The 21,987-nt window shown below is 32.2% G+C and overlaps 2 protein-coding genes and 1 pseudogene across 5 annotated transcripts; 1 reads left to right on the forward strand and 2 right to left on the reverse strand.

Annotated features, from left to right (window-relative positions):
• Window positions 1–275: 275 nt before the first annotated feature.
• LOC111281769 (triosephosphate isomerase, chloroplastic-like) lies at window positions 276–7,454 on the reverse strand (annotated as a pseudogene). The gene is made up of 10 exons (XR_016342377.1): window positions 6,516–7,454; window positions 6,034–6,060; window positions 5,258–5,332; window positions 4,845–4,930; window positions 4,080–4,164; window positions 3,834–3,966; window positions 3,667–3,705; window positions 1,312–1,446; window positions 739–821; window positions 276–588 (listed from the first exon to the last, which is right to left on the reverse strand). The product of XR_016342377.1 is annotated as a triosephosphate isomerase, chloroplastic-like (transcript).
• A 29-nt stretch (window positions 7,455–7,483) lies between these two features.
• LOC111281768 (transcription factor bHLH121) lies at window positions 7,484–10,431 on the reverse strand. 3 transcript variants are annotated; one of them, XM_089761264.1, is made up of 6 exons: window positions 10,166–10,431; window positions 9,958–10,079; window positions 9,435–9,562; window positions 8,862–9,341; window positions 8,554–8,740; window positions 7,484–7,812 (listed from the first exon to the last, which is right to left on the reverse strand). In XM_089761264.1, exons 1-5 carry the CDS (start codon window positions 10,252–10,254, stop codon window positions 8,570–8,572), a joined length of 990 nt encoding a protein of 329 aa, XP_089617390.1. In that variant the 5' UTR covers window positions 10,255–10,431; the 3' UTR covers window positions 7,484–7,812; window positions 8,554–8,569. The 3 variants fall into 3 exon arrangements, with proteins under 3 accessions (XP_089617390.1, XP_089617389.1, XP_022725159.2); XM_089761263.1 differs by lacking the exon at window positions 7,484–7,812 and adding an exon at window positions 8,035–8,418 and having other exon boundaries at window positions 10,166–10,430; XM_022869424.2 differs by lacking the exon at window positions 7,484–7,812 and having other exon boundaries at window positions 8,035–8,740; window positions 10,166–10,429.
• A 5,552-nt stretch (window positions 10,432–15,983) lies between these two features.
• Window positions 15,984–19,912, forward strand: LOC111282525 (Translocon-associated protein (TRAP), alpha subunit). The gene is made up of 8 exons (XM_022870636.2): window positions 15,984–16,144; window positions 16,787–16,948; window positions 17,053–17,103; window positions 17,287–17,375; window positions 18,445–18,522; window positions 18,626–18,829; window positions 19,272–19,343; window positions 19,589–19,912. The coding sequence occupies exons 1-8, from the start codon at window positions 16,084–16,086 to the stop codon at window positions 19,634–19,636; spliced, it is 765 nt and encodes a 254-aa protein (XP_022726371.1). The 5' UTR covers window positions 15,984–16,083; the 3' UTR covers window positions 19,637–19,912.
• Window positions 19,913–21,987: the final 2,075 nt, after the last annotated feature.

Raw genomic sequence — 21,987 nt, forward strand, 5'->3', positions numbered from 1 at the left:
TATCATAGCTTGTCCGAAGGTTCGGAGACCCACCAGAATAACACTCCGGGGTCACCATTGTCTCGGCATACGGCACATAGCCATTGCTATTGCTGGAGGTTCTTCATGAGTCAATGGTCTACAAAGTCACAAAACTAAAGGCTTGACAGAATGGGAAATGGTCTGGTCAGAATTTCCCTGTAATTTCCGAGCATTTGCTACCATCTTGAGACTATCATATGTTCCATAGTTCCATCCACAATTCCCAACAACCACACAAGTAAATGAAGTTTAAATTAGCAAATGAGAATTAAACAGTAATGCACTCTCTCAATGTCAGTGAATTATGCATAGTGCCCATAGCATTTTAAAGAAATTAAACTTGTAGCACATGAGAAAGAAACAACAGAATTTTCGAATCATTTTCGGGAAAAATAACTCAATAAATAATCAAAACTCCATTGGATAACACTAACTCATAGGTTACATGAAGCTTCAACCTGAAAAAGCTTCTCTTTGTCCTCCATTTGTTACTTTAATCCGCTTTGTATGTTTAAGCAGCAACCTTTTTGGATGTTACAGAGTTGACATTGTAGCGAACTCAGCCCCCTGCACCACCAAGATTAGAAATAGAATGTAATCATCGGCAATGCCCCAACTGATTGATATTTCAGTATCCTAAGCCCTCTTCTAAGCAGAGCATAGTTACGTTTTATTAACAACAAGCATTACAAAACAGAATGAATAGTGCACGTATACCTTCAAGGACGCACCATCAACAAGAAACCCATCAATATCTTCCTGCTTTGCAAGCTTAACACAGTTGCTTCCATTCATAGATCCTGCAAAAGAGATGTAGAAGTCATTAGCTTGTGGGGAATAAGAGACAACATTATTCCTGGCAGAAACAGTCGATGCTCTCTTTAGCTTTCACATCGGATGGCACTATCTTCTTATAAATCAGCCTCAGATTTGCCCCAAAACAACTTATCAAACTTGGCATAATAATACGGCGTTCCCTTCCTCAGATCATAGCAAGGGGAAAATATGAATAATACTCTCTGAAAATAAATTTAGAAAAGTGCATTCATCTTTCTTCCATTTGCACAAATACAATCATGCAAACAAAATTTCGCCAAATTATGATATTATGCCAGCATATAATAACAAGGGCCTAAGTAAAATATGCAATCATATGCGCTCTTTTCATATCATAAACCACAAATATATTATACACTAATGTTGCACAAATTACCACCTGCAAGGAAATGGCAAGATATTTAAACAAAACATAGTGACAACATCTAAATAATGATAAAGTATCCAAGCTACCTCCATATATGATTCGTGTTTTAGATGCTACTTCCTCAGAAACGTTCTTTTGAAGCCAATCGCGGACAGTTACATGTACTTCCTGAGCTTGCTGGGGTGTAGCCACCTTACTAGTCCCAATGGCCCATACAGGTTGTAATACCCCAGCCCAAATAATAATTGGGCTAGACTAATACTAAAGTCCATCAATTTATTAAGACATTATTTAGTAAAAGAAAAAGGGCTGAAGTATTAGATTAAAGAAAACCTAACTATCGTGAAACAGAAAGGAAATAGAGTTCTTCTTCCTCATCTTCCTTAGGGTTAAAGAATATGAAAAATCAAGTTGGAGATTCACAATCAGAGGCTACAATCAAGTTAATCCCTTAAAGGTGAGTACATACCCTCTTTTTATTTGAAAAGAAATATCAAGTTGATTGCTATTATTTGGAGTTGAAGTTTTGAGAGAAAAACCAAGAAAAATCACAAAATCCTTCATTAATCTTGATGATCTATTTGGGTAAATTACTGGGCTTTGTTTATTTCATGTTCTTAAGATTTATTGATGATTATTGAATGGAGTTTGAAGGCTGAAAGTAAGGATTTGAGTTTTTAAATATTGAAGGAGAAATTCTATTTTTGGATGAGATGTTGTGATCTGTAATAATAAATTAAAATAGAGTTTTGCATTAATGGATAGATTATTGCTGTGATTATTATATATCATTGGAAAGCATGTTGAATCTAGTTTCTAATGAAACAAACGAAAGTCAAATCCGAGTTTTCTATGAAGAGTTATCTAATTTTAACTTAAGGATATGCAGACTGTAAGACAACAGCATCAGGGTTGAATTACGAAATTCTTCTTAATTTGTATACAAGGATTTACAGATTAAGCCATATATATTTGAAAAGCTTATTGAGTCTACTTTCCAATGAAACAAGCGGAATTGAATTTGGAGTTTCCTGTGAATAAATATATAGTTTTTATTAGAAGGTATACAGGCTGTTTGGCAGTAGTATATGACGTGGATTTCAAAAATTGTTATAATTAATCTACAAGGAATTACGAGGTGTGCCATATATAGTTAGAAAACGCATTAAAGAGATCATAATTCCGATTTGGATATATTGAGATATGACTGTTTTAATGAAAAGAGGTCAGGCTGCCAGTATTAATTAGTTAAGTTAACCCTTTGTGTAACTTAGTTTATTTTTGTATAAATGGTCTCAAAAAGGGTTGATTAAATTCTGATCTGTTGAAATGATCTTGGATAGGCCATTAATTATTTTGGGAAAAAAACTAAGTGGTGGAATCGAATGGAGATAAGTAGAATCTTACACACTTTGTTTGTTTTCGAATCTATGTATATATGTATGTTTCTAAATGAATGAATATTTTATTTTATTATTTTCGATTTATGAAAATAGGATCAAGCATATGATTATTTTGTGTTTCTCTATATAAATGATGGATTATGCTTATGAATGAAATGAAAAAATGATTTATGTTTAAAGAATGATTTTGTGATGGTTACGTTTTTACATCCTTGAAAAATGGGATCATCGACACCAGAATTAGTTCTACGACCCTGGCTAACGGGTAATAGTAGTTAGCAAAGACATGATCATACGACCCTGACTAACGAGTAATAGTAGTTAGCGTAAGCCCTGACTAACGGGTTATAATAGTTAGCAATGATCATGATAATGAAATTGTCGATACGACCAATGTCACGGGTTATAGTAGTGACCGTAGCTAACGATTTGAATGATAATGATGATTTACGATGATTTTTAATGATTGATCCATGATTTGATTTGATTATGATGTTTGAATGATAGCATATTTTACAATAATTTATGAAGGGACATATTTTGACATTGATTTATGAATTTATGAAATATTTGACAAAACGATGATCTTGAAATGTTTTCATATTATGATTTGATGAATGTTTTGAATGATCTATATAATGTGTAAGAAAACGATGCTTGATCTGAGAAGATGTGTGAGCCTATACTTACTGAGCTGTGGTTTGCTCATTCTCCTTTTACTTTTTCTTTATAGATGACTAAGTAATAAGTTTGGTTAATCTTATGTGAAGCTAGAAGATAAAATGGATATGATTACTTAATCGTCAGAAAATATGTTGGCCAATGAGATTTTAAGAGGCAATTTTATATTTTATATGATTTGTATTTGGATATATAAAGATATATCATCAGTTGAATTAAAGATATGAATTTTACTTGGTATATTGTTTTATTGAAGAATTTTAGAATGTTTAAAAAAGAAGGCTTCGTATTACTTTGAGATTTTCTTCAAGGTAATATGGCCGTGTCATGCCTCGATCTCGGGGCGTGACACAGGCTCATAAGCAATAACTATCTTGTCCCAACTGGGTACAACATCTGCAAGTGATGGAATCATTGGAGTTAGGTCACAGTCCTTTCCTCTTCAGTCTTCAGAAGGTAACCTAAAATGGTAATTCATGAGGAAAGAAATTAACAGAAATCACAAAAGGGTCAAGAAAGTTTACCATCAAAGGCCTTCAGTTGCTGGAAACATACATCAAAAGTTTTGCCCGCTTCTCTTTCTTCTAACAATTCACCAATACAAGCTATTACTCCAAGAACCTCGTTCAAAGCGTAAGCAGCCTTCTTTCCTATAAACTGAAGACAACAAATCTTCAGTCGGTTGTACATCTATTCATGTTTTGCATTAATTTGCACAAACAGCTATGCCATTTGACATCTCTGAAGAACATAAGTGCCTGAACTTTTACCTGATCATCTTCACCAATAATATGCCTGCGTTCAGAATGCCCAAGAATGACCCAGTTGCAGCCAATATCTTTCAATTGTTCCACACTATGGAAAGAATCAGATGAATCATATTAAAGACACAGATGGAGCTGCAGCAACTCAATCAAACCAGTTCATGTATGCAGACAAAAATATCCACAACTACAAAAAGAAAAAGGTGACCAATTAGCTTCCAACATGTTTGAGAAACAGATCAAATGAAATAACAGATGCCCTGTTAATCTGAAACTTATTCAAAATTACCACACCTTAAACAAAGTAATGGATTAAGAAAGCGATATGGCATACAAACAACTACTTCTGATTGGTTTTCCCAAGAAATCAACACTAACTAATTGCACTAAGGGAGATAAAATATATATTTAATAATGATCTTAACTGAATAAATTGAAAGCTATCCACCAGCAAGGACATATATTCACTCACATCAAGGCACCAAATTAAGCACATGAGACAGCATCAGAAGTAATTGAACTCCTGTATATTTTAAACCTATTTTTAGAGGTAGACTAAAGTTGAGCCACTGCCTTTATAAGAAATACACAGTGAAAAGGAGACCATATGCTGGTAACAATAAAGCAGCATGGCACTTCCACATATAATTTCAACAATGCTGTGGTTTAATTATCGCAAGATTAGGGGTACAAAGCCAATATCACCATGATAAAGGCTACAAAAGTATGAAGAATTAACATGTTCTGCACATCAAGCAAAAGTTAGCTAACCTGATTTCTCCCGTGAAAGCCCTACCTTTTCCAATCCAAGAGTTCTGAGCAGATACCTCAATTTGATCGGTTAATGTAGCCTTCACCTGATCGAGATAAACAAAGGGAGGAGCCACAACAACATCAGTCAAACAAGCACAACTATCAGCAATCTTCATAACATTTAGCATGATCAATGAACCTTATGCAGACAAAACTACATGGCATCTAGAAAGAATTAAGAAACATCAATACAAATTGGTTCAAGGAAAGCACAGGAAGTAGCATTCATCTACAAGGGCAAATGAAAATGATAGTATTGACACCAGTATCACAAAAATTTTGCAAATCTTTGAGCCATTAGCAGATATAAACCCCAAGCCTAGTTCCATAATAGATTTAACATACACAAATCGCAAAGTAAAAGGCTATACATTACCAACATCAGTCTCCAACTTTGCGTTGTTCAAGTCAGAAACAAGCTTCATGATGGAGTATTTTGTTCCATTCTAAAAGAACAAAAATAACATTATCAGTAAATAAAATTAAACTGGAGAATGAATAAAACAGCTATGCAAGAGTTGTTCCATATGCATAGAACCCAGCAGAACAACTAATATAGTATGAAATTCACATTGACAGAAAAAATGCAAAAATATATTCACAAAATGAGTTAGCAGTACCAGATGAACTTGAAGAATCTGAACTAGAAAAAGTCAAAGAAACTTTTGAAAGGTATAAATCACCGGAAAAGGCATAAAATTAACAATAACAGGAGAGCATTTTGATTTATAATAATTACAATGATAAAAGGAAAATGGGGAGAAGGAGATAAAGGGAAGAAATCAGAACCACCATGAAAACACAACATTCGATTGAAAATTGCAAGAGTCTACTTGACACTAAGGTCATAATAAACCAAATTGATTGCAAGAGTCTACTTGGCACTAAGGTCATAATAAACCAACGTTTTTACTATAAATTAAACATGCTTAGCAAGAAGATTACACATCAGATTACCATGAAAACTCTAAAGGAAGACTAAAAGGAAAAAACACTTCAGAAGAATTGGTCGGATGACATGTAATAAGAAATGCTAACGGAATCAATGAACGCATGATATTTGACACAAAGAACTGAAAATGCAAGAAAACCAAGAACTGATATAGAGAATAAAGACAGCATAATATCTGTGAGGAAGGGTACTTACACATTTCCAGTTACCCCCAACAAAGAACTGCAAGTGCAAGAAAAAGGTTCGTTAGGCTCCATCTGGTTGGTACTTACCAAGAGCCTCAATAAAAGACCAAATAGAAGAGACAAAAAAACTACTATTACCATAGAAATCAGCAAATAAAATTTAGAAAGTTCTCTTGCTTAATGATTACACTCTTCACAAATAAGAAGACATAATCTCAACAAAGATAAGTAATTCATTTGCAACAAAAAGCAGTTTCCCATTGTTTTGTAGTTTCAATATCTAAACCTTTCTCTTTTTTTTTAAATGCCAACTATTAAGTGACAAACAAAAAAAATAGAAAAACTACCAACGTAATCTTATACATTATACATTTCCTCAAAACGGCTAAAAAATATACATAAAAACAAGGGGAAGAGGTGGGGTTTTTTTTTTCTAGTGTCTTTAAATACATTAACGATAGTCGATAGATCTAAGAAAATTCTGAATGGTACCTTCCCAGAGCCGGCCATGGCAATAACACCTCTACAAGGTCTACGAGAAGAGGCAAGACGGACTTGAGAGTTGATGTGTTGAACGAAAGATTGAGATTGTGACTTGTCGAGTTTGGGACATGATTGGCGAAGTCCACTGAACTGTGGACAATATGTTGATACCATTGCCATGTGTAACTGAGGCGGTTTCTTGAGTTTGGTGTGGCTGAGTTTTAGGGGTATGTGGCTGTCGCTGGGTAAGTGAAGTAGCTTGTGAAGTTGGGGTGTTCGGTTGGGATTTACGTTTAGCAGGGTCGTCAAAAGGACTGAGACGGTGCGTTCACGTGGTTTCTGAAAGCGTCCAATGCACGCACCGGCGGGTCGTTGGTTGTAAGTAAAAAATAATAAAAGAGGTGCGTGTTGTCACGCGGATGGGGAGCGCTGGGGTTAGCAGCTATCTGACTTTTATAGTTCGTGGCTGCTGCTGCCATTCAACGAGAAGACAGAAATCTTGGCAAAGGGTAAACCGAGAGCTCCGATAAACGATGCCGTTTCAAGTATTTGCTACTAGATTTTAATAGCTCCCTCTCTTTCTCTTGGCAGTTGGTACTGGTAGGATAATAAGAGGGCATTTAGAATCCTTATCTTGCTGCCACGTGGTTTAACAGGTGTAGAAGAATATGGATAAAGTGATCTGAATCTCCGTGCATCTGTGGTGACGATTTCTGGGAACCGTACACGTGGATTTATTAATTGTTAAAATCGAACCATCCAACTTCAGATTAATCATGGCCGTTCAATTTTACAGTAAGCCAGTGCTATCCGTTGGATTGATGCATTGGCAAAAAAATATAGAGGAACTTAGGGTCGGTCGTTGGTCTCGTTCAATAACAGATATGGGTCCACCGTCCCCCCCCGCCCCCCATTTCTGTGCAAACATGCATGACACGACCCAACCAATTGACCTGCTATTATAAGTGAATGAATGAGATAAAGATTGGAGACCATTCAACCATTAGCATTCTTTTAGAACAAATTTCTGGGTTACTATGGAGCCTATGTGCCTGTTTCGATATTACAAAATGCCGAAGGCGGTCATCAGATCAAGCTCAAACTCAACGAAATAGTGCAGTAAAGGACTCAGATTAAGATACAACTCGCAATTCAAATGAACATTTTTCATTCCTAGTAGGGTGGCTATAAACCACCAAGCTAAGCAGACAAGAAGAATACTTTCTGTAGTCTTCAGCATTCAAGACCGGTAATTTCCCAACCAACACTCAAGTCTTCCATGTTTTAACTTAGCAGGGGAATAAACCTTCAAAAAAAATCCACATAAGCAGCAACTTACTGCAAACTTTGGATGGCATTATTTGTTAACCAAATGCCATTAATTCACTGACATTTACACTCACATACATGTAATATTTACAACTCAATATTCTTTATATGAAAGATGAAGCAAGAGATATATTTAACCATGTACGATATTCATCTATCCACAGCTAGCATAAATCCCCAACATAGCTAGATTTACGAGTTAAACAAATCAATTGAAATGGACATAATATAGAAGTATGACCTACACACCAGCAATCTAGGTGTTTTATCAACAACCACATGACATTTTCCTACTAGGATGACGGACTTCAGAGAAAATTTCTTTTCTTTCTTGAAATACTTGAGACATGATTAGAATGCATAATGTATAAACTTCACATAATAGAATTACATACAAATCAACCCAACAATCTTTTCTTCTTGATAACCATCAGTTCCTACATTACTCATTAGTTCCACTGAAACATCTTCTCACCCAGGAAAAAAGGGCACAGAAGATCATCATCACCACCATCCTTTCCATCTCAATGAAGAGAGATGCAGGAAAAATCCCAACCTTGAACTACTTCATAACAGCAATTTCCTTTGGTGTGTTCATGATATCAGAAAGGTGATTCAGTTTGTAGGCAAATAATTATATTCTAAAGTGGAGGAAAAACTAGGAACTACTAAGGCATAGAATAAAAGGAAAAGATGATGTGCAGAAATTACAAACAACCTGGCTCAGGCATTTGTTATTCATTTCGCCCATCTAGGTCATCAGCCTTTTTGCCACCAACGATGCTATTGGATGAGCTATCATGTGCACTATATGATGAAGAACACCTACTTGAATGACTCCCTTCTGTATTACTGTTTTCCTTCCTTAAAGATTTCTTCAGCTTTTTTTGTCCTGATGATAAATCCTGCAGATACGTACCATTAATTCAGCCATGTACTCTAATAAATATCTTAAAATCATAATAAAATATTATATCCACTAGGACCACTACAAAGTACAAACAAACTAAAAGACCCCAAACGAACCTGATCTGCAGTAGATCCAGGTGTTTTTAACTCAAGGTCAGTGGCAACATCGTTTGAATCCACGGTTTTTTCAACCTTGCTCTCCCCTGAGGACTTGTTTTTCGAATCTTGTTTGCCTGAAGAATGGGACCGACTGCCTGGTTGTGCAGGTGGAGCAACATGCTGTGTTGACTGCTGTTCAACCATGGTATTAGGAGTCATATATGGGACAAAAGTGGAGCAGGGGTTATGAATGACCCCATGATTTTGATTCCCAAAGAAAGGGAACGGTGGCATGGATGGATGCATAGGAATAGCTCCAGGAGGAGGCATTGCTATTGGTACCGGGAAAGGATAAGGAGGGGCCATGACAACTGAGTGATCTACGGTGGCCCATGGGAACATAGTCCTGACTCTCTGCTGATACTGAATATTAAGATTATCGATATCAGATTTGAGAGATGCCTTCTCTTCTTTGAGATCATTCTTCTCCTGTGTCAACTGCTTCAAAATAAAGAAACAACCACCTTTTAAGATCCCTATAAAAGGAGCTTTGCAAATCTAAGCACCATACTCAAATAGATCAAAGATAACCTCACGAGATTCTTCAGTCAGAGTATCGTACTCTGCTTTCAGCTTGGTGACCTGAGATGTAAGATCCTTCAGCAATTGAATCGTATCCGTAAGGATGGTTGCTTTGTCATTTTTGGGCCTATCAGGATCTGTATTGTGCAAACAAAAATCATAAGTATTCAAAATCATGAAGGAAAAAAGTAAATAAAAATTATAATGAAAAAAAAAATCAATCAATAATATACTCATTGCAAGATCCCAATTAGGCAAAATAGCAATTTGAGTAAGTTCTTGTAGTATGTGATTTCTACAACCTTCTCCAATAATACCATAAAAAATTTAGCATTGTCCCCCATAACCTAAGACCATTTGGCAGTTACTAATTTAGACATATGCAAATAGAAACCATATCTTCGACTAAAACTCTATAGATCAAAGCATTTCAGACACATAAGCTGGTTTCAACCTTCTTAATTTAGTGCCAAAAAAAGAAATTATTGGGATACTACAAAATTGAATGTTTCAAAGAAAGTTCAAAACGTACCAAGTGTGTTTCCCAACTCAAGAAAATGTTCATTAAGGCGGTCCCTTCTTAATTTCTCACGGTCAGCCTTTTGAAGCTTTCTCGCCGCAATGCAATCCCTGGGTTCCCCTTCAACCCTTTGGCTGCAAAAGCACGATACCAAAGTATTACAATCAGTTAAATTAACCCCCAAAACGAAAGTTAAATTTGAAAATTTGAGAAACCCAACTTGGATTTGGGTTGACGAAACTCGATGATGGAAGGCTTTGAAGATGGAACAGATTGAACAAAAGCAGCGTCGTTTTTGAGTTGATCCATCGTAAATTGTGATTTGAATGACCGAAAGTCTCTTCGTTTCTGTTTCGCCTTTCTTGATTGGAAATCCACGAGCCCAAAAGCCTATCGGAACCCCCGAGATAACGTCGTTTTGTGACCCACAGCTTGTCCCCTCTTTTTTCTTGTTGGAAGTTATTATTACAGAACCTTTTTTTTTATTCTTTTAAAATTTGTAAAAGGTCTTGTAACAAAAATGTACTTCCGATTTAAAATTTTACGTTTTATATTAGTTTTTCATTTTTTGTTAAAATTTTTTAGTGATTTTCATTTTTTTGTTAAATTTTTTTAGTACTTATTTAGATTTTATCATATTTTTTACGTGATATGATTAAATTTTTTACATTATCAATTAAATTTAAATATTAATTTTAATAAGATCTATTAAATATATATTTTTTATTAAATTTTTTTAATTATAATTACAATAACTTTTTTTAATTACAAATACAATAATTATTTTTTTTTTTTAATTTTATCACAATCTTTTCAAATAGAGTCTTAATCTTCTAGACATAAAATGCATATTTAATGTAATTATTTTTTTTAATTGAAAGGGAATCTCAATGCTATTCTTAACGAGAGAAATTCAATAGTGTAGTTAGATAATAAGTTGTGAATTCAATTTACCCCATTCAATTTTAGAAATTAAGATTATATGTGTGACCGTAAATTTTTTAATTAACACTATTAAAATTAAATAAATTTCTTTAAAAAAAACCCAAACAAATAAATTTTTCTTTCATTATAAAATGAAAGTAATATGTAACTTGTAAAAATTTAGAAAATATCATTATATATATTTATATTTAAATACGGTTATAAAGTCGTGTGGATTTTATTTAATTATATATTAACTTGTTGATTGTTGATTTTTTTTTTGCTTGATTATTATATTAAAAGTTTGATTAATTATGATTGTAATTTTTACGGTTACATATAATTTATCATTGACACTAATAAAAATATTTGATTACAACATGAAACATGACATTTTTCCAAATATATTATTTATCTATAACTTATTCAAAATATAACTGTTGTATTTAATTGCAATCTTTTATCTTTTGCTCGTAGAAGAAGAAGATAAATAACAAAGTTAAAAATCCAACTTTACCCGTAAAATACACGAAAACCAGATAATGATCTGAGTTAAAATCACAATGCCATTATATTTAATTTTTTAATGAAATTATAATAAATACTAGTGTTACGGATCGAGACTTAAGTTTCGAATTCGTGCTGTTTCGGGATTCGAATATCCATTTATCCGACATCTCAGATCAACCTGACTGTCACGATTCACACCTTTATGAGGTATTATTCGCTCTAATCCTCTGACCTCACAATTTTATTCTATAAAAGATGTACAATGAATAAATGATGTGAACCCTTTTATACCTAGAGATATAAATGATACATTAGTATTCGCAAGCTACTCGGGTTCGATTCGAAAAAAATTCGAATTCGATTCGATTATTGTCGAGTCGAGCTCGAGCTCGAGTAGCTCGACTTATCGATCGAGCCGAATTCGAGTATTCTTATATCTGACTCGAGTAGTTCGCAACCTTAATCGAACTTTTATATTTAAATATATTTTTATTATTTTAATTAATAAAATATTTCGAGTCCGAGTTCGAATTCGAGTTCGAGTATGAATAATCGAACTATTGTCGAGTATACGAATCAAACTTATTTTTACATATTAATCGAGCTTAATCGAGCGAGCTCGAGTAGCTCGAATTCGATCACGAATCGAGTTCGAGCTTGAAAAATAAAACTCGATCGAACTCGAGCCGAGTATCGAACCCCGAATTGTGAGTCGAGCTCGAGCTCGAGCTTCTTACTATTCGGCTTGGCTCGGCTCGTTTACAACCTTATTTATACTCCAGTAACCCTTATTTTATATTCGATGTGAGATTCAGAATTCTTCCTTAAGTCCGTAACATTAGCTCTACGTCATGATATTTTTTAAAATAATTTTAATTAAAATAAATTTTATTACAATTAAATTATCCAAAAATATATTTATTATGAATAATTTGTTAAAAAATATTACAAAATGTCATGTTAATTCTCGGCTCAAATTGAATAAAATTAATTTATTATTTAATATCATTCCCCACGTGAGTTAAATATGAAATCAGGCTCTTAATTGTAACTACGATGTTTACTGTGTTTAATCGATGCTAACTAATTTGATTTCATTTTGTTTCATGTTTGTGAAAGTTCAGCAACATGGCTTCTACGAGCTGACTTGTTAATAAAGCAAGGGGTAAAAGTGGAACGGCAACAATTAATACTTTATAAATTCTTATGTATATCAGTTGCCACATGTTTCTTTTTAACAAGTGGAACTATTTTTTGCTGGTTCAAGTTGTTTTGTTCAATTCTGATGAATCCAAGGGAAAGTACAAATTAGCATCATCTAATCTGTTGTTCAGGCATTTTGAGATTGTTAAATCATCCTACATCTTAGTCTTGGTAGAGTTTATCAGTGCCATTACTTATTAATGTTGTTTGTCATATTCCTCAAACAGCTTTTCCATTTTTATGTGCATGAAGATGTCCAAACCATAGGTGATGTTACAACGGAAAAGTATAAGTAGTAGGGACATTTAGTGATTAAAAGGATATAGTGATTTTTTTTCTTATTAAAAGCTTTTAATAGGTAATCAGTGATAATCTTGATATTTGTGTCACCTAATATATAGTATGACACATTAAATATTATATCATATTGACACTATCTTTATTATCTTTTAATAATTTTTTATCGTTCATCTATAAATATAAAAATTTAAACACTCTTGAGATAGATTTATCTTATTTTTAATTTTATTTATTATTCTTTTCTCATTTATTCTAATTTATGCATTGAAATACAAACGTAAAAAATATTTTTTATTTTTACTTAAAACCGTTATTCTCTTCTATTATTTAAGAAATACCTTTAATATCGAAGTTGGCACAAAAAATGAGGTAATTTTCCTCCCTCTTATTCTTGCTTGATGAGGTTAAATTTAGTATTATGACAGCACATTGATTTTTTGTGGTATACATGTAATAATTGTTAAAAAAATAAATTATTTTAAGTATTTTTATAAGTAGAGTGACTTTTTAACAAATAATGAGAAATACAAATGACCTATTGATAAATAAATCAATTTTTTTAATAGGGTTAACTTATTTTATAATTTTCGATCAATGACTAGTAAAAAAAAAAGTTATTTCTCTTCTATTTCTTATACAGAAAAAACAAATCGAAATATTTCAAGTGAAGGGTAATGACAAAATCTGCAAAGAGAACTATTTATCAGAGGTGAGTAAATAATTTTCTTTAATTTTGGAATGTTAATTGTTAAGTTTTAAGGTGTAATTTATAATTGAGAAACCCTAAAATTATAAGATTTTCATTAACCCTCTTCAAAATTAGTTTAAGCAAATAATTTATACTTTAATTATTGTCTAATTAAGTGTTGAAAAAGTTGGTAATATGATTTTATTGCTATAAAAATAGAAAATAGAAATTTGATTGGAATAGAAAAGAAAGTTTTTATTTCATATGAACCATAGTATTTGCAGTGATGGATTAAAGTTATATTATGTATTAAATGATTAAATACTATTATATTGAAATTATTTTGAATAGGTCGTTAATTATTTGGAGATAAAAATTAGGTGGTGAAATTGGAAAAAGGTAAACAAAATCTCATATATTTTACTTATTTTCAAATCTATGTATATATATGTTTTTAAATGAAATAATGTTTTATTTTATTATTTTTTATGTATGAAAATAAAATAAAGCATATGATTACTTTTTGTGTTTGTTATGTAAATAATGGATCATGCTTATGAATAAATGAGAAATTTATTTATATTTAAGGAACGATTTTATGATAGTTATATTTTTACATCCCTAAAAAGTGAGATCATCGACACCAGAAATAGTTATATGGCCCTGGGTAATAGTAGTTAATATATATATGATCATATGGGCCTACTAATGGATTATAATAGTTAACGTAAGGTCTTGACTAGTAGGTTATAATAATTAGTAATGATCATAAGGATGAAACTGTCGATACAGTCAATGTCACAGGTTATAATAGTAACCGTAACTAACGATAAATAAATGATAATGATAATTTATGATGATTTTTACGAATTGATCCATAATTTGGTGACATATTTTGATATTGATTTATGATCTACAATTGCTTGACAAAATTCTGATTTTGAATTATATTTGATATTATGAGTTGATGAATATTTTTTGAATGATCTATATAGTATGTATAAAAAATATATTTAATCTGTAAGGTGTGTAAATTTATACTTATTGAGTTATGATTTGTTTATTTTCATTTTATTTTTTTTACAGATGATATGAATGATAAATATAATTAATCTTGTAAGGTGTTAAAAGATTCAAGCATTAAAAAACTATTTAGAGAATAAAATTTTATGAAGAATTATTATTTTTAGTTGTAACACTCGATATTAAACCTTTAAAAACTTATTATTTAGTTATTTTATTTAAAATTTTTTTAATGATTATGATTAAATTTTATATTATTTTAAAATTTTATTTTAAAATAATATAATCATGTTATATCTCGCTATCGAAACGTGAGAATGCAATGAACTCATTTTCTCCTATTGTTGACAGTCTAATGCTGGCAAAGTAGTCGAGAGGCATTGGTGTGAAAAGAACAAGCACATCTTCCCTACATCGAGGTTGGAGGTACACTATCTATCTATATAAAAATATATGTGCGTGTGCGGGCATCTACTTGCGACTGTGTATCCTTCTTGAATTACCAGCGTGATTTGTTTGCTTGTGATACGATGCAACCTTGGTAGGAGAATTATTCAGATTTTGCAAGAGTGAAGGTGGATTTTTACATTCTATTTGTATTTACGATAAAATTTATATGAAATTTTTTAAGTGAAGTTAGTAAAATTATTTCGTAAAAATAATTTAATAAAAAATTTAAATTATTAATAAAATTTAATACAAATATTAATATTATGTAAAAATTATTAAAGATATTATTTTTAATTTAAATTTAATCGATTTTTATTTGATAATAAAATTTTTATAAATATTTTTATTAAAAATATTTATCTAAAAATATATATCCAAATTTATTAAATTTTTTTAAAATTTTACACACTCAATTTATGTAACAAAAAATTTTAATTTATTAATTTAAATTTAATTATTTTTAATAAAAAAATTTATAAATTTTATTAAAAAAACTACCCTTTTAAGTTTTTTCTTTTTGTGTTTGTACATGGCAGATGCATGACCCAGAAAAGAAACGGGAGCGCTAACACCATCCACGGAGATTACTCGCAGCCTCATGGGACGACTGATTGTATTTATTTCTTTAATGGATTGTCGCAGTCCTTGGGCTCATCTTGATTTTTATATTAATAATTAGATTCAGATTTTGGAGATCTAAAAGTTGGTAATGAAAGACGTGCAGTGGTTTTTTTCATTTTTTCTCCCAAATAGAAAAAATGTCTCTTAAAGGAAAAAAAATAATTTTAATTATCCGGTTGATAAGTCAAAATACTGAGATCGCAACGACGCCGTATAGGTTTTTTAATGAATATTCTTTGAGCACGCAATTGACCAAAGATCCAGTGTTCGGCTTGGTCTGCGTTGGGCTCTCTGTTATTTGGGCTCTGATATTTGTAGGCGTTGGAAACCCCAGCCCTCCATTGTATTCTGATTCTCGCACAACGATCATTTCTTTTTTTCTTTTTTTGGACGAAAAAAAGAAACCCTCAGAAACGGCAATGAAAAGTTTCAGGGTTCTCTTCTTTGCTCTACTCCTCCTCGCTTCTCCTCTCCTCCAAGGTTAGTTAATTATTTTCCAGATCTAGATCTAGATTTTCTTTACCATTTATGAATACCTATTTATGCTTAATGATTCATTTTATTTTTGCTGAGTTCCGATCTTGCATGCTCACTGCGATTGTTTTGATCTGTTCAATTGAGAAGCAATTCGATTCGATTCGATTCGTTTTCCTTTTTCTTTTTTTACTTTTTTCTTTACATCCGTGTCAAATTGATTTGTTTCTCTCTGTTTATGATTTGATAGTGGAATTTGAAGTGATTCCTTTTTTGTTCTTTCAAATTCATGGTTGCATTTCGTGGCCGTTGATTTTGACTCGATTTCTTTTTCTGTCTTTTTTTTTTTTTTGGTTTTGAAAAAAGCATAGGCGTCGTATCGATAACATTTCTCACTGGTACTTTCGTGGATTTTAAAAGTACAGTTTAGTTTTGCCGTAAGAGAAGGCAACGAAAAGAGTGCTTGGCAAGTACTTTGGAGTTTGGTGTCCTTTTCAATAACATTCTTGAAGTAGTTATTTCTTGTTGTGTATTTTGTTTGTTAAATCAATTTTTGTTTGCTTTTTAATTCTCATAAATTAATAAATAAATAAAATCTCCATTTGTTTTAAAATTATGGTGTGACATGAATTTTCTTTCCTGTGATAGTTGCTAGATCTCAATCAGAACCTGAGGCAGATGTTGCAGAAGTTGTTGAAGGAGGTGATCTCGGGCTTGTTGGTGAGGATGTTCAGGATTTTGGTGATGGGAATTTTGGCCCAGCTCCAGGAGTTGAAACTGTCTGCGTTTTCCCCAAAAATAGTGCCAAATGTTAGAACTTTTTGATGCTGCATGTGGGATTTTGATGTATGATTTTGAAAGTGATGTGCATTTCTATTTAATTGCTAATGCCTAGCCTTTTTATACTTGGACAGTGGTTCTGGCTGGAGAAGAGACAGAACTCCTTGTTGGGATGGAAAATGTTGGTAATTAATTCATCTTCACAACCTTACTGGCTTTTTTTTTTGCAATGAAATGTGATGTTATGGTGTTGAAATAGTAACACATAATTTATCTGTCTTTGGCTATGCTTAAATGCTTACCTCTTTTTCGTTAGCTAAGTGAGGTTTCCTTCTCTCTTATGCTTAGCTTGCTTCTTTAAATTGTAGGGGAGTCACCTTTGAATGTCATTGCTATCAAAGCCAGTGTTCATCTCCCTTTCGATCATCATATGCTTGTTCAAAATCTTACAGCACAGGTAATCATAGGGTATCTTAATATTGTGCTGGTTAAAATTTTCAAATACCCATGATTCATTAGTTTGTTCTGTTTTCATTTTGATTAATTTTTAGTATTTCCTAACTTAAAAACTTTGCATAATTGAATATCTTACCCTTTAGTTTTTATAAATAAAATTAAGCATACATTGAGTTTGTTCTTCTAGATCATTTTCCTGTTTGCTTGCTTATCCTATGTCTTAAAATTAGGGTTTTGGAGATCAACTTACTAATCCCTTGGATTAGCCTTTCATTATATAGATAATACTAAGGAAAGAGAATCAATTACAAATTACAAATTAATGCTCTTAATTAATCCCTCTTTCTTAAACTGTTTCTCCCATAGAATATTCCCAAAATATTTCAACTCACACACACACATACACTAACACTGTTGTCTACAAAGAGCCATTGAACATGCATCTTTTCTTGTTAATATGGTCTCTTATTGAATGTTTTAAATGCCCATTGTCACACATCTGGCCAGTAATTTGAGTTTTATGCATTGTGACACATTAGTTTGTGTTCCACTTGCAAATGCTCACCTACTTTAATCAGCTTTAACAGTTAAAGTAGAGTCAATTATTTTAGCTGATGTTAATTAATACGATGGGTGGATGTTGAACTTGCATTGAGATGCTATATCTCAGTTTAAGAAACAACAGCAGAGAGTTTGGCACTAGTGTAGATTTTGCTGTATCTTTCACTGTTAAGCGTAGACCTGAAAATGATTTTAAGATATGAGACTGAGCGTGTAAACACAGTTTAGACATTCATCCTCTAATTGGTCACTGTGCAATTATAATACTGTGCCTCTGGTTTTGACCATTCTGTGTTTTAAGTTCTGATTTTTTTTTTCTTTATTACTTTATTACTTTATTATCTAATGCTTGTTGCATTGTTTGAAAAAGATCTTGAGCTTGTCTGTTGCTAAAAAGTTGATCATGCACCTCATTATTTTCGAGTTTTACAGCCTATGTTGTTGTATTGAAACTGCCTTGTCACGTTTGCCTGTAGATTGTTTAACTAAAAATATCTGTTTTAATGTAGGCCTTTAACAATGCATCTGTACCCCCTTCAGTGCAAGCTACTTTCCCTTACGTATTTGCTGTTAGCAAGTACTTACAGGTAAATGATTACCATGGGAGTTTTATGCCCTAGAACTGTATATAAATTCTTTCTGTGAGGACAGTGTTGCAGTTAAGCTTATACGTGTAGAACTTTGATGCAGCCTGGAACTTTTGATCTTGTGGGTACAATTATCTATGATATTGACCAGCACCCATACCAAAGTACATTCTATAATGGTACCATTGAAGTTGTAGAGGCTGGTGGTTTCCTCAGTGTTGAGTCTGTATTTCTTGTTACCCTTGGGATTGCACTTCTTGTTCTCCTTGGTTTATGGCTTCATGGTCAATTTCAGCGTTTATCCAAGGTATTCTAAACGTACTACCTTGCAGTTTTTATATTAATTTACTCCAGTAACTATATACGGCAACATAAAATGCATGAGACACAACTAATACATGTTTGAAACTAGTTATTATAAGATCCAATCTAACAAGGCTTTTTGCTGATAGAAAATATTGTTCGATATATCTCAGAAAAATGCACATCCATGTATACATGGAGGAAAATCTACATTGTTCTAGTATTAATGACCTATTTCAAATTGTCAGCAAGCAGTTGTGCTGGGAATTTGTATTTTTGTTCTTACATTGAAAAAAGCTTCCACTTTCGATGTTACTTTATTGTGGCATGCACAGTTATAAGGAGAGAGAGCCAGAGGGAGAAGTGCTTATATCTTTTTATATAAATGTTTCTTATGTTTGTTTTGTGGAATAAAGCTAATATGCCTGCCTTCATTATTTTGCTAGAAAACTAAGAGGGCTCCAAAGGTGGAAGTCGGGACCGGAACTACTGATGCGTCACTGGACGAATGGCTTCAGGTTGTGGTTTGGCTTATGCATCATCATCACTTCCCATAATTTTCTATTGCAGTTAGCTTTGCTTTTCTTCACTCCTTTCACCCGGACAATGATCTGTTTATTCAATGGGCATTGTTGGGACTTGGGATTATGGACCTCTGTCCTAAAATAGAATATCATGAGTTCATTGCAGACTTCATTAATCATTAACGAGCTCTGTAGGACTGTTGCCAATAATTTCCTGTTTTGGCTGTCATAATTTTCAGGGAACTGCTTACACTCAGTCAGCGTCCAAATTAAAGAAGAAGAAGTAGATGAACACTGCTTGTGAAGTCAGGCTATTGTAACTCAAGCTAGGCATTTGGAAAATCTAAGTGAGGGCGCAAGTAGTTTGAGAATTAGGCCATGAAAAGACATACTTTGATGTTGTAACATCTGAAAGGATTTTTTTTTACTACATTTTTATTTTCATGAGGATGCTGAAATTGAGGCTTTTTGAAGCAAACTAATTCTGATGTAAGGCAGAAGGATTCATTTTAGAGAACCAGAGGAAATTTTCCTCATCACATGATATTTTCCCGCTCCAACAATGGCTTTTGGTTCGTGTTTCTTGGTTTCTCGTACATTACCAAATGTAGGTCCCAAGTTAGTCTCATCAGTGTGGTGTGTTGAAAATCTTGCTCACAGCCTCTTTAACCTTTCACCGCTTAAAATGTACTGGTTTTACAATATCTGTGTCAAGGGTCCATTTCTTATGTAAATAAATTCCTATATCCAGTGCACAAGTCCTGATTCTATGGAAATCATTCAATTCTGCTAGACTAAACCAACATCCCAAATCCCAGGTAGAGAGTCTTGAATCCCGAGTAAGGGATCTTATTCGGTCGGGTAGAGTAATTTTCATTTTTGTTTTTCGACTTTTATACAATATCTATCATCATATCTATATTTAATAGATATTTTAAATTTTATTAGTATTTAATAAGTATGGGATCATGCTCGTAACTTTTTAAAAAATAAAAGTTAAAATTTATTTTTTAGTTTTTTGTATTTTTATTTTGTATATTTTGATAAATTTAAATAAATATATATTAATATATATTTTCAATAAAAATATATTAATTTTAATTAACTTAAAATAATAATTTATATTATTTAACAAAAATCAATTTAATATATATAAGATACGAGTATAAAAAATTATTATATTATTCATTTTCATCTTTATATTTAACAAAAATTTAAATTCGTATCATCGTATTTCTCATTAAGTACGGATTGAAATAATTTATTACAAGCAAAAGTTACGAGCAGTATGAACCACACATTCTGAAACCATCCACCCCCTGTTGTCGAGTCCTTTGGTACCCGAATACTGCGGAGGCCTTTGCCCAATGCGTTTCTCTTAGCCATAACCCCAAGGCAGGTCCAATGTGAACTCATAATTGTGTATCATAATACTACTAGGTTATCAAACAGCACCGTACCAACTCATAAATTTATAGTAGCTTGAATTTAATTCAATTGTGTTTTCAATTCTTATGACCTGTTCATGACTTGTCAAAAACATTACAATAAAACCTAAACCCTACACATAATTAGAATTTTGTACTAGAATTAGCTATATTGTCGACAAATATCATCCACAATTTCCTCTCATCATTTTCAACATTAAACCCACGATTTTGTTTTCTAGAGAATGGGAAAAACTTTCTGTTTCTAATTTCCTTGATGTAATCATATTTGTTGATTTCTTTTTGTTTAAGCCTATGATAATCCCATGAGAAGCCTTATATCAGACAAAGATCTACGATGTTGAAAAAGAAGTGTTGAAATCCTGTCTTGTTTCAAGCAACATTAAAAATTTTGTTAAAAAAGTTAAAACGTGTATTTGCTTCATGCTTACGTACATAAGGATATTTATTTCACAAAGGTACATGTTGATAATCATACAGCTAACCGTTTCAGCAATCTGCACATGGTTGATTACACGTAAATTTACCAGAAAAATGATTCAAAAGCTATTATTTCGAGCATGCCCCTTATGGCAAAGCTTCTAAAATATCCTTGATATATAGGGTCCAGCTCCGCCATGATCAATCCGATAAGTAATGGTAAATTCAGGATTTTCTTAATTTTATCGAAATTATTATCAGTTGTTAACCCGTTTAAGAGTGACTTGATACAATGGATGCTATACGGTCAAGGTTAGGTCAATAGAAAGGAAAACGAAAAATTGGGTTATCATAAAAATGAGCTTATGATAGTAATGAGAAATATAAAACGTAACATAGGCATGCAATAAATATAAGATATACATGTGATATAATTTAAAATTTTAATAATATATTAATTTAACAAAATAAAATAAAATTTATGTTTTTATATTAATACAAATTATAACACATAATTTTAATATAAAATAAAATATAAAATATATAAATTTTAATATTTTACACAATTATAATGTATCAATTGTCAGCTTAATATGTTACACAATTCTAAAAACTGATCTTCTTTCATTCATTTCTCTCATTTCAGGCTCATCAATTATGTGGGGATCAGTAAAACCAAAAAAATTGATATTAGAGCTATACTGCTCTTTAATATATGCTTTGCAGGACCATTCTTGTAATGCAGCCGATATTTGTCTAAAAGCAAAATA

The sequence above is a fragment of the Durio zibethinus genome, chromosome 5 (assembly GCF_047325235.1).
Source record: "Durio zibethinus cultivar Kanyao isolate XHJ-2024 chromosome 5, ASM4732523v1, whole genome shotgun sequence".
Lineage (NCBI taxonomy): Eukaryota > Viridiplantae > Streptophyta > Magnoliopsida > Malvales > Malvaceae > Durio > Durio zibethinus.

What these genes read in the sequence shown, in the direction of transcription:
- LOC111281768 (XM_089761264.1), bottom strand. Translation starts at nt 10,254, where the DNA reads ATGGATCAACTCAAAAACGACGCTGCTTTTGTTCAATCTGTTCCATCT. An exon ending in TTTCGTCAACCCAAATCCAA is followed by an intron (nt 10,080 to 10,165) that starts GTTGGGTTTCTC and finishes GTGCTTTTGCAG; the next exon opens with CCAAAGGGTTGAAGGGGAAC. An exon ending in TGACTGAAGAATCTCGTGAG is followed by an intron (nt 9,342 to 9,434) that starts GTTATCTTTGAT and finishes ATTTTGAAGCAG; the next exon opens with TTGACACAGGAGAAGAATGA.
- LOC111282525 (XM_022870636.2), top strand. Translation starts at nt 16,084, where the DNA reads ATGAAAAGTTTCAGGGTTCTCTTCTTTGCTCTACTCCTCCTCGCTTCT. An exon ending in CGCTTCTCCTCTCCTCCAAG is followed by an intron (nt 16,145 to 16,786) that starts GTTAGTTAATTA and finishes TTCCTGTGATAG; the next exon opens with TTGCTAGATCTCAATCAGAA. An exon ending in CTGTTAGCAAGTACTTACAG is followed by an intron (nt 18,523 to 18,625) that starts GTAAATGATTAC and finishes ACTTTGATGCAG; the next exon opens with CCTGGAACTTTTGATCTTGT.